Source organism: Tachyglossus aculeatus, chromosome 11, assembly GCF_015852505.1.
Source record: "Tachyglossus aculeatus isolate mTacAcu1 chromosome 11, mTacAcu1.pri, whole genome shotgun sequence".
Lineage (NCBI taxonomy): Eukaryota > Metazoa > Chordata > Mammalia > Monotremata > Tachyglossidae > Tachyglossus > Tachyglossus aculeatus.
Window position 1 is genome coordinate 24,464,753 of NC_052076.1, and position 12,593 is coordinate 24,477,345.

At 47.9% G+C, this 12,593-nt stretch overlaps 1 protein-coding gene across 1 annotated transcript in view; it reads right to left on the reverse strand.

Moving 5' to 3' along the window:
- The window catches only part of FMNL1 (formin like 1), a 130,588-nt gene that overhangs the window by 39,969 nt on the left and 78,026 nt on the right, over positions 1 to 12,593 (reverse strand). Inside the window, 4 exon segments of the mRNA XM_038754724.1 lie at positions 1,459 to 1,569; positions 4,133 to 4,207; positions 6,145 to 6,238; positions 9,509 to 9,585. Of these exon segments, the coding sequence (XP_038610652.1) occupies positions 1,459 to 1,569; positions 4,133 to 4,207; positions 6,145 to 6,238; positions 9,509 to 9,585 (357 nt within the window).

Below are 12,593 nucleotides of genomic sequence, written 5' to 3' on the forward strand. Positions count from 1 at the left end.
CCACGTGGGGCTCACCTATAATGGCATTTGTTAAGCGCTTACTATGTGCAAAGCACTGTTCTAAGTGCTGGGGGGATACAAGGTGATCAGGTTGTCCCACGGGGGGCTCACAGTCATAATCCCCATTTGGCGGATGAGGTAGCTGAGGCTCAGAGAAGTGAAGTGACTTGCCCAAGGTCACACAGCAGGCAGGTGGCAGAGCCGGGATTCGAACCCATGACCTCTGACTCCAAAGCCCGGGCTCTTTCCACTGAGCCACGCTGCTTCTGTAATAATAATAATAATAATAATAATAATGAGAGCATTTATTGAGCACTTGGTATGTGCAAGGCACTGTTCTAAGCACTGGGGAGGTTACAAGGTGATTAGGTTGTCCCACAGGGGGCTCACAGTCTTCATCACAGTCTTTATTTATTTTACTTGTACATATCTACTCTATTCATTTTATTTTGTTATTATGTTTGGTTTTGTTCTCTGTCTCCCCCTTCTAGACTGTGAGCCTACTGTTGGGTAGGGACCGTCTCTAGATGTTGCCAACTTGGACTTCCCAAGCGCTTAGTCCAGTGCTCTGCACACAGTAAGCGCTCAATAAATACGATTGATTGATTGATTAATCCCCATTTTTACAGGTGAGGTAACTGAGGCTCAGAGAAGTTAAGTGACTCGCCCAAGGTCGCACAGCAGACTTGCGGTGGAGCCGGGATTCGAACCCCTGACCTCCGACCCCAAAGCCCGGGCTCTTTCCACTGAGCCAGGCTGCTTCTCTAAGAGGGTGGGACAGCGGGGAGCACAGTAAGCGCTCAATAAATACGATTGACTGTGAGCCCAATGTTGGGTAGGGACTGGCTCTATATGTTGCCAATTTGTACTTCCCAAGCGCTTAGTACAGTGCTCTGCACATAGTAAGCGCTCAATAAATACGATTGATTGATTGATTGATGTTTGGTTTTGTTCTCTGTCTCTGCCTTCTAGACTTTGAGCCCACTGTTGAGTAGGGACTGTCTCTATATGTTGCCAACTTGGACTTCCCAAGCGCTTAGTCCAGTGCTCTGCACACAGTAAGCGCTCAATAAATACAATTGATTGATTGATTGATTAATCTCCATTTTTACAGATGAGGTAACTGAGGCTCAGAGAAGTTAAGTGACCTGCCCAAGGTCACACAGCAGACTTGCGGTGGAGCCGGGATTCGAACCCCTGACCTCCGACTCCAAAGCCCGGGCTCTTTCCACTGAGCCACGCTGCTTCTCTAAGAGGGTGGGACAGCGGGGAGCACAGTAAGCGCTCAATAAATACGATTGACTGTGAGCCCACTGTTGGGTAGGGACTGGCTCTATATGTTGCCAATTTGTACTTCCCAAGCGCTTAGTACAGTGCTCTGCACATAGTAAGCGCTCAATAAATACGATTGATTGATTGATGATGATGATGATGATGGTGGCGGGGGGGTGTCCTCACCTCCAGGAAGAGGTCCAGACCTAAGTGGGTGAACTCGTATTGAAGGAAGACGCGGAAGTTCATGTTCTCCACGGAGTGGACCACGATGTTGATGAACTGCATACAGGCCACCTGAGGGGAGACCCGTCAGCACCCCGCTTCCGCCCCAGTGCCCCCCTAAACCCCGCAGCCCCCCGCTTCCAGAGCCCCCAGAGCCCCCTGCCCCCTTGAGCCCCCAACCCCCCTGCTCCACACATACTACGACATGATTGTGTTGCCAATTTGTACTTCCCAAGCGCTTAGTACAGTGCTCTGCACATAGTAAGCGCTCAATAAATACGACTGATTGATTGATTGATTGATGATTGTGGGGAGATGGAAATGGAGTGCTCCGAATAATAATAATAATAATGGCATTTGTTAAGCGCTTACTATGTGCAAAGCACTGTTCTAAGCGCTGGAGGGATACAAGGTGATCAGGTTGTCCCACACGGGGCTCACAGTCTTAGTCCTCATTTTACAGATGAGGTCACTGACGCTCAGAGAGGTTAAGTGACTCGCCCAAGGCCACACAGCAGACAGGTGGCGGAGCTGGGATTCGAACCCATGACCTCTGACTCCAAAGCCCGGGCTCTTTCCACTGAGCCCCGCTGCTTCTCAATGAACTCTGAATGAACTCTGATTGTGGGGAGATGGAAATGGAGTGCTCCGAATAATAATAATAATAATGGCATTTGTTAAGCGCTTACTATGTGCAAAGCACTGTTCTAAGCGCTGGAGGGATACAAGGTGATCAGGTTGCCCCACACGGGGCTCACAGTCTTAATCCTCATTTTACAGATGAGGTCACTGAGGCGCAGAGAAGTGAAGTGACTCGCCCAAGGCCACACGGCAGACAGGTGGCAGAGCTGGGATTCGAACCCATGACCTCTGACTCCAAAGCCCGGGCTCTTTCCACTGAGCCCCGCTGCTTCTCAATGAACTCTGAATGAACTCTGATTGTGGGGAGATGGAAATGGAGTGCTCCGAATAAAATAATAATAATAACGGCATTTGTTAAGCGCTTCCTATGTGCAAAGCACTGTTCTAAGTGCTAGAGGGATACAAGGTGATCAGGTTGTCCCACATGGGGCTCACAGTCTTAATCCTCATTTTACAGATGAGGTCACTGAGGCTCAGAGAAGTGAAGTGACTCGCCCAAGGCCACACGGCAGACAGGTGGCAGAGCTGGGATTCGAACCCATGACCTCTGACTCCAAAGCCCGGGCTCTTTCCACTGAGCCCCGCTGCTTCTCAATGAACTCTGAATGAACTCTGATTGTGGGGAGATGGAAATGGAGTGCTCCGAATAAAATAATAATAATAACGGCATTTGTTAAGCGCTTCCTATGTGCAAAGCACTGTTCTAAGTGCTAGAGGGATACAAGGTGATCAGGTTGTCCCACATGGGGCTCACAGTCTTAATCCTCATTTTACAGATGAGGTCACTGAGGCTCAGAGAAGTGAAGTGACTTGCCCAAGGCCACATGGCAGACAGGTGGCAGAGCTGGGATTCGAACCCATGACCTCTGACTCCAAAGCCCGGGCTCTTTCCACTGAGCCCCGCTGCTTCTCAATGAACTCTGAATGAACTCTGATTGTGGGGAGATGGAAATGGAGTGCTCCAAATAAAATAATAATAATAATGGCATTTGTTAAGCGCTTACTATGCGCAAAGCACTGTTCTAAGTGCTGGAGGGATACAAGGTGATCAGGTTGTCCCACACAGGGCTCACAGTCTTAATCCTCATTTTACAGATGAGGTCACTGAGGCTCAGAGAAGTTAAGTGACCTGCCCAAGGCCATACAGCAGACAGGTGGCGGAGCTGGGATTCGAACCCACGACCTCTGACTCCAAAGCCCGGGCTCTTTCCACCGAGCCCCGCTGCTTCTCAATGAACTCTGAGAACTCTGAATGGACTCTGATTGTGGGGAGATGGAAATGGAGTGCTCCGAATAATAATAATGATAATAATAATAATAATAATAATAATGGCATTTGTTAAGCGCTTACTATGTGCAAAGCACTGTTCTAAGCGCTACAGGGGTACAAGGTGATCAAGTTGTCCCACACGGAGCTCACAGTCTTAATCCTCATTTTCCAGATGAGGTCACTGAGGCTCAGAGAAGTGAGGTGACTCGCCCAAGGCCACACAGCAGACGGGTGGCGGAGCTGGGATTCGAACCCATGACCTCTGACTCCAAAGCCCGGGCTCTTTCCACCGAGCCCCGCTGCTTCTCAATGAACTCTGAGAACTCTGAATGAACTCTGATTGTGGGGAGATGGAAATAATAATAATAATAATACTGATGGCATTTGTTAAGCGCTTACTACGTGCAGAGCACTGTTCTAAGTGCTGGGGGGGATACAAGGTGATCAAGTTGTCCCACGTGGGGCTCACAGTCTTAATCCCCGTTTTACAGATGAGGGAACTGCGGCTCAGAGAAGTTAAGTGACTTGCCCAAGGTCACACAGCAGACATGTGGCGGAGCCGGGATTCGAACCCATGACCTCTGACTCCAAAGCCCGGGCTCTTTCCGATGAGCCACGCTGCTTCTCCTGGAAATGGAGTGCTCCGAATGAACTCTGGGAAGTTAAGGGGGCTGTAGGGTAGGGACTCTTGGGGGGGTCCAGGGGCTCCCCGCAGCTCCTCACCATGAAGTCGATGTTGCTCTCCTCGTGCAGGAAATACTCCATCAGCTTCTCGAACCGATGTTTCTCCCCACAGGCCTGTGGGAAGGGGTGGAAGGGGCAGGGAAATCTTAGTACTTTCGGCCTAACCCGGACTCTAAAAACCACTGGGGCTCTGTGGCATGAGGGAAACTGAGGCACCGGAGGGGAGTGAACAGGGCCCGCTGCTGAAAATCTCAAAGTGCTTTTGGCCTAAGCCGGACTCTAAAAGCCACTGGGACTCTGTGGCATGAGGGAAACTGAGGCCCCAGAGGGGAGTGAACAGGGCCCGCTGCTGAAAATCTCAAAGTGCTTTTGGCCAAACCCGGACTCTAAAAGCCACTGGGACTCTGTGGTATGAGGGAAACTGAGGCCCCGGAGGGGAGTGATCAGGGCCCGCTGCTGAAAATCTCAAAGTGCTTTTGGCCTAACCCGGCCTCTAAAAACCACTGGGACTCTGTGGCATGAGGGAAACTGAGGCCCCGGAGGGGAGTGATCAGGGCCCGCTGCTGAAAATCTCAAAGTGCTTTTGGCCTAATCCGGACTCTAAAAACCACTGGGACTCTGTGGCATGAGGGAAACTGAGGCCCCGGAGGGGAGTGAACAGGGCCCGCTGCTGAAAATCTCAAAGTGCTTTTGGCCAAACCCGGACTCTAAAAGCCACTGGGACTCTGTGGCATGAGGGAAACTGAGGCCCCAGAGGGGAGTGAACAGGGCCCGCTGCTGAAAATCTCAAAGTGCTTTTGGCCTAAGCCGGACTCTAAAAACCACTGGGACTCCGTGGCATGAGGGAAACTGAGGCCCCGGAGGGGAGTGAACAAGGCCCGCTGCTGAAAATCTCAAAGTGCTTTTGGCCAAACCCGGACTCTAAAATCCACTGGGACTCTGTGGCATGAGGGAAACTGAGGCCCAGGAGGGGAGTGAACAGGGCCCGCTGCTGAAAATCTCAAAGTGCTTTCGGCCAAACCCGGGCTCTAAAAACCACTGGGACTCTGTGGCATGAGGGAAACTGAGGCCCCAGAGGGTCATGCCCCTGAGAGACGCCTAGGACCTGAGTCCAACACCCAACTCTCCCACCCCACCCAGTTCGCACTTGCCATTCCTCCCAGAATAGTTCCTCCTGCCCTTGGCCTCCGACAGACTCTCCTACAAAATTCCCTCTCACCCTTTCTTCGCCCACACCGAGCTCCGCCAAACCTCCCTCCCCTCCTTCAGAGCCTCCTGAAAAGCCTCCGTGCCTTATAATAATAATAATAATGGCATTTATTAAGCGCTTACTATGTGCAAAGCACTGTTCTAAGCACTGGGGAGGCTACAAGGTGATCAGGTTGTCCCACGAGGGGGCTCCCAGTCTTAATCCCCGTTTTACAGAGGAGGTAACTGAGGCACAGAGAAGTGAAGTGACTTGCCCAAAGTCACCCACCTGACAAGTGGATTTGAACCCATGACATCTGACTCCAAAACCCGGGCTCTTTTCACTGAACCACGCCAGGCCTGGGATTTTAGGCAAGTCACTTCATCATCATCATCAATCGTATTTATTGAGCGCTTACTATGTGCAGAGCACTGTACTAAGCGCTTAGATATATACACAACAGACATGTGGTGAGGCCGGGATTAGAACTCAGGTCCTTTTGACTCCCAAACCTCTGCTCTACCCACTGAGCCACGCCGCCCACTAACTTCACTTCTCTGGGCCTCAGTTCTCTCATCCGTAAAATGGCGATTAAGATTGTGAGCCCCCCGTGGGACAATCTCATCACCTCATAACCTCCTCAGCGCTTAGAACAGTGCCTTGCACATAGTAAGCGCTTAATAAATGCTATTATTATTATTATTATTATTATTCTAACTCCCAGGCCCAGCTTTCTCCACGAAAATAGAGCTGCTTCTCCCATCGGGCCTCCGGCACTTATTTCAGCAGGCCCCTAATTGGGGTCTGGGCTTCGCCCGCGGTCAGCCGGCACCCCGCTTCCCTCCCCGGCTGGCCCACGGACCTCTTTGAAGTGGTCGAAGGCGGCCAGGATGATTTCGTGCCCGCCTCGCACCAGGCAGACCGCGGCCAGCAGCTCCAGCACCAAAGCCTTCGTCCTGGGGAGGGATGGAGGAGATGTGTCCGAGAAGTTGATCGGCATCCCAAGCGCTTAGCACAGTGCTCTGCGCATAGTAAGCGCTCAATAAATACGATTGATGGCAACATAAACGAAAAAGTAGTCAAGCGGCCGTGTTTGTGTCAGCTCATCATGACTCATTAATTACACTGGATGACATACTCCTTTTATTTATTTTATTTATTTTATTTTGTTAGTCTGTTTGGTTTTGTTCTCTGTCTCCCCCTTTTAGACTGTGAGCCCACTGTTGGGTAGGGACTGTCTCTGTATGTTGCCAACTTGGACTTCCCAAGCTCTTAGTACAGTGCTGTGCACACAGTAAGCGCTCAATAAATACAACTGATTGATTGATTGATTGATTGATCTGTTTGTACATACTTACTATTCTATTTAAGTTGTCTATTTTATTTTGTTAGTATGTTTGGTTTTGTTCTCTGTCTCCCCCTTGTAGACTGTGAGCCCACTGCTGGGTAGGGACTGTCTCTATATGTTGCCAACTTGGACTTCCCAAGCGCTTAGTACAGTGCTCTGCACACAGTAAGTGCTCAATAAATACAACTGATTGATTGATTGATCTGTTTGTACATACTTACTATTCTATTTAAGTTGCCTATTTTATTTTGTTAGTATGTTTGGTTTTGTTCTCTGTCTCCCCCTTTTAGACTGTGAGCCCACTGCTGAGTAGGGACCGTCTCTATATGTTGCCAACTTGGACTTCCCAAGCGCTTAGTACAGTGCTCTGCACACAGTAAGCGCTCAATAAATACGATTGATGATGATGATGATGATGATTTACCTCCCTTGCTAGAAACGAAAGTGGCACCTTTTCACACTCTTAGCTCTCCTTTAAGTGCTTTTGGAAAATGAGTCTGAATGTCAGAAATGTATCTGTTTGTACATACTTACTATTCTATTTAAGTTGTCTATTTATTTTATTTTGTTAGTATGTTTGGTTTTGTTCTCTGTCTCCCCGTTTTAGACTGTGAGCCCACTGTTGGGTAGGGACTGTCTCTGTATGTTGCCAACTTGGACTTCCCAAGCGCTTAGTACAGTGCTCTGCACACAATAAGCGCTCAATAAATACAACTGATTGATTGATTGATTGATTGACCTGTTTGTACATACTTACTATTCTATTTAAGTTGTCTATTTTATTTTGTTAGTATGTTTGGTTTTGTTCTCTGTCTCCCCCTTTTAGACTGTGAGCCCACTGTTGGGTAGGGACTGTCTCTGTAGGTTGCCAACTTGTCCTTCCCAAGCGCTTAGTACAGTGCTCTGCACACAGTAAGCGCTCAATAAATACGATTGATGATGATGATGATGATTTACCTCCCTTGCTAGAAACGAAAGTGGCACCTTTTCACACTCTTAGCTCTCCTTTAAATGCCTTTGGAAAATGAGTCTGAATGTCAGAAATGTATCTGTTTGTACATACTATTCTATTTAAGTTGTCTATTTATTTTATTTTGTTAGTATGTTTGGTTTTGTTCTCTGTCTCCCCCTTTTAGACTGTGAGCCCACTGCTGGGTAGGGACTGTCTCTAGATGTTGCCAACTTGGACTTCCCAAGCGCTTAGTACAGTGCTCTGCACACAGTAAGCGCTCAATAAATACAATTGAGGATGATGATGATGATGATGATTTACCTCCCTTGCTAGAAACAAAAGTGGCACCTTTTCACACTCTTAGCTCTCCTTTAAGTGCTTTTGGAAAATGAGTCTGAATGTCAGAAATGTATCTGTTTGTACATACTCACTATTCTATTTAAGTTGTCTATTTATTTTATTTTGTTAGTATGTTTGGTTTTGTTCTCTGTCTCCCCCTTTTAGACTGTGAGCCCACTGCTGGGTAGGGACTGTCTCTAGATGTTGCCAACTTGGACTTCCCAAGCGCTTAGTACAGTGCTCTGCACACAGTAAGCACTCAATAAATACAATTGATTGATTGATTGGTTGATCTGTTTGTACATACTTACTATTCTATTTAAGTTGTCTATTTATTTTATTTTGTTAGTATGTTTGGTTTTGTTCTCTGTCTCCCCCTTTTAGACTGTGAGCCCACTGTTGGGTAGGGACTGTCTCTGTATGTTGCCAACTTGGACTTCCCAAGCGCTTAGTACAGTGCTCTGCACACAGGAAGCGCTCAATAAATACGATTGGTCATGATGATGATGATGATGTGCATCTAGCTTTACTTCTATTTATTCTGATGACTTGACACCTGACCACATGTTTTGTTTTGTTGTCTGTCTCCCACTCCTAGACTGTGAGCCCGTTGTTGGGTGGGGACCGTCTCTATATGTTGCCAAACTGTACTTCCCAAGCGCTTAGTACAGTGCTCTGCACACAGGAAGCGCTCAATAAATACGATTGAATGAATGAATGGGGGTGCAGGAACGGGGTAGGAGGAGAGGGGAGGGTCTCAACCCGGTCTGGGTCCTTGGGGCGATGAGGTGGGGACTCATAATAATAATGATGGCATTTGTTAAGCACTTACTATGTGCAAACCACTGTTCTAAGCATTGGGGGGGATACAAGGTGATCAGGTTGTCCCACGTGGGGCTCACAGTCTTCATCCCCATTTTCCAGATCATCATCATCATCATCAATCGTATTTATTGAGCGCTTACTGTGTGCAGAGCACTGGACTAAGCGCTTGGGAAGTACAAGTTGGCAACATATAGAGACAGTCCCTACCCAACAGCGGGCTCACAGTCTGAAAGGGGGAGACAGAGAACAAAACCAAACATACTAACAAAATAAAATAAATAGAATAGATATGTACAAGTAAAATAAATAAATAGAGTAATAAATATGTACAAACATATATCCATATATCCAGGTGCTGTGGGGAAGGGAAGGAGGTAGGATGGGGGGGATGCAGAGGGGGACGAGGGGGAGAGGAAGGAAGGGGCTCAGTCTGAGGTCACTGAGGCCCAGAGAAGTGAATTTTATTTTGTTAGTATGTTTGGTTTTGTTGTCTGTCTCCCCCTTTTAGACTGTGAGCCCACTGTTGGGTAGGGACCGTCTCTATATGTTGCCAACTTGGACTTCCCAAGCGCTTAGTCCAGTGCTCTGCACACAGTAAGCGCTCCATAAATACGATTGATTGATTGATTGTAGCGACTTGCCCGAAGTCACCCAGCCGACAAGTGGCGGAGCCGGGATTCGAACCCATGACCTCTGACTCCAAAGCCCGGGCTCTTTCCACCGAGCCACGCCGGGGAGCGGGGAGGAGGGGAGAGACCTCACCTGGGGCTCCTGTTGTTGAGGCTGAGGGTGATCTCGTTGACACAGGCCGGGTGGCTCATCACAAGGCTGAAGCCAGACTGGGGAGAGACAGTGGGGGAGACGCCACGGGGGAAAGGTGAAGAGGGAGAACCGGGGGGGTGGGACATTTATTGTATGTGTACATATTTACTTCTCTATTTCATTAATGATGTGCATTTACCTTTAATTCTATTTGTTCTGACGACTTGACACCTGTCCACATCATCATCATCATCATCATCAGTCGTATTTATTGAGCGCTTACTGTGTGCAGAGCACTGTACTAAGCGCTTGGGAAGTACAAGTTGGCACCACAGGTTTTGTGAGGCCTGTGGTGGCTCAGAGGAAAAGCCTTGAAAGGCTGGAGGTCTGGGTTCTAATCCCCTCTCTGGTATGAGAGTTTTAAAAAAAAAAAAAGATTGTAAATACCCAGGAGGGTTTAGAATAGATTTTTTTTGGGAGCGGCGTGGCTCAGTGGAAAGAGCCCGGGCTTTGGAGTCAGAGGTCATGGGTTCAAATCCCGGCTCCGCCACTTGTCAGCTGTGTGACCTGGGCAAGTCACTTAACTTCTCTGAGCCTCAGTTACCTCATCTGTAAAATGGGGATTAAGACTGTGAGCCCCACGTGGGACAACCTTGATCACCTTGTATCCACCCCAGTGCTTAGAACAGTGCTTTGCACATAGTAAGTGCTTAATAAATGCCAAAAAAAAAAAAATCCCCACTCCGCCACTTGTCAGCTGGGTGACCCTGGGCAAGTCACTTTGCATCTCTGGGCCTCAGTTCCCTCAACTGGAAAATGGGGATGAAGACTGTTAGCCCCATGTGGGACAATCTGATCACCTTGTAGTCCCCCCAGCGCTTAGAACAGTGCTTTGCACATAGTAAGCGCTTAACAAATACCATCATTATTATTATTATTTTGTTTTGTTGTCCGTGAGCCCGTTGTTGGGTAGGGACCGTCTCTATTTGTCGCCGACTTGTCCTTCCCAAGCACTTAGTCCAGTGCTCTGCACACAGTAAGCGCTCAATAAATACGATTGAATGAATAAATGAATATGGCTAGAATTCTATTTATTCTGACGGTATTGACACCTGTCTCCTTGTTTTGTCTTGTTGTCTGCCTCCCCCTTCTAGACTGTGAGCCCGTTGTTGGGTAGGGACCGTCCCTATCTGTTGCCGAATTGTACTTTCCAAGCGCTTAGTACAGTGCTCTGCACACAGTAAGTGCTCAATAAATACGACTGAATGAATGAGAGTGACAGGGAGAGGGGACAAGGAGGGGGATGAGGGCAAGGATGGGGGAGAGGAAAAGATGGGGACGGAGGAGAGATGTAGGGAGGAATTAGTAGATAAAGTGAGGGAAAGAAAGGGGAAGGAGAAAGGGGGAGATGGTGAGGAGGGAACAGAAGAGAGAGAGACGCACAGGTGTAATCGACAGGGTCATTCATTCATTCAGTTGTATTTATTGAGCACTTATTGTGGGCGGAGAACTGTACTAAGCGCTTGGGAGAGTACAATAAACAGACACATCCCCTGACCACAACCAGTTTACAGTCTGGGACAGGGGGGCACTAGGTATTTGTGTGCATATGTACATATCTGTAATTCTATTCATTTATATTAATGCCTGTTTACTGGTTTTGATGGGTCTACATGCCGGCTGTGTGACCTTGGGCAAGTCACTTAACTTCTCTGAGCCTCAGTCACCTCATCTGTAAAATGGGGATTGATTGTGAGCCCCACGCGGGGCAACTTGATCACCTTGTATCCCCCCCCAGCGCTTAGAACAGTGCTCTGCACATAGTAAGCGCTTAACAAATGCCATCGTTATTATTATTATTATTATAGCTATAATTCTATTTATTTATCTTGATGCTATTGATGCCTGTTGACTTGTTTTGCTGTCTGTCTCCCCCCTTCTAGACTGTAAGCCCAGAGTGGGCAGAGATCGTCTCTATTGCTGAATTGTACTTTCCCAGCACTTAGTACAGTGCTCTGCACACAGTAAGCGCTCAATAAATATGACTGAATGAATGAATGACGAGTAAGGTCATTAGGGTGGAAGAACCTGGAGACTCATTCGTTCATTCATTCAATCGTATTTATTGAGCGCTTACTGTGTGCAGAGCACTGTACTAAGCACTTGGAAAGTACAAGTTGGCAACATATAACAATAATAGTAATGGCATTTACTATGTGCAAAGCACTGTTCTAAGCGCCGGGGAGGTTACAAGATGATCAGGTTGTCTCACAGGGGGCTCACAGTCTTCATCCCCATTTTACAGATGAGGTAACTGAGGAACAGAGAAGTTAAGTGACTTGCCCAAAGTCACACAGCTAAGTGGCGGAGCTGGAATTTGAACCCGTGACCTCTGACTCCAAAGCCCAGGCTCTTTCCACTGAGCCACGTGTCCCTACCCAACAGCGGGCTCACAGTCTAGAAGGGGGAGACAGGCAACAAAACAAAACATGTGGACAGGTGTCAAGTCGTCAGGACAAATAGAAATAAAGCTAGCTCAATCAATCAATCCATCGTATTTATTGAGCGCTTACTGTGTGCAGAGCACTGTACTAAGCGCTTGGAAAGTTCAAGTTGGCATCATATAGAGACGGTCCCTACCCAACAGCGGGCTCACAGTCTAGAAGGGGGAGACAGACAACAAAACAAAACATATTAACAAAATAAAATAGAATAAATATTCATTCATTCATTCATTCAATCGTATTTACTGAGCACTTACTGTGTGCAGAGCACTGTACTAAACGCTTGGGAAGTACAAGTTGGCAACATCTAGAGACGGTCCCTACCCAACAGTGGGCTCACAGTCTAGGAGATGCACATCATTAACAAAATAAATAGAATAGTAAATATGTACAAGTAAAATAAATGGAGTAATAAATCTGTACAAACATACAGACAGGTGCTGTGGGGAGGGGAAGGAGGGAGGGCGGGGGGGATGGGGAGGACTCCTGCCTAGTCAATGCCACCAACTCAGGGCAGGACCACCCCAGAACGAAGCCACCCCCCTCACTGGCTCCCAACCCGCCCCTGCCCTCAGTCGCCC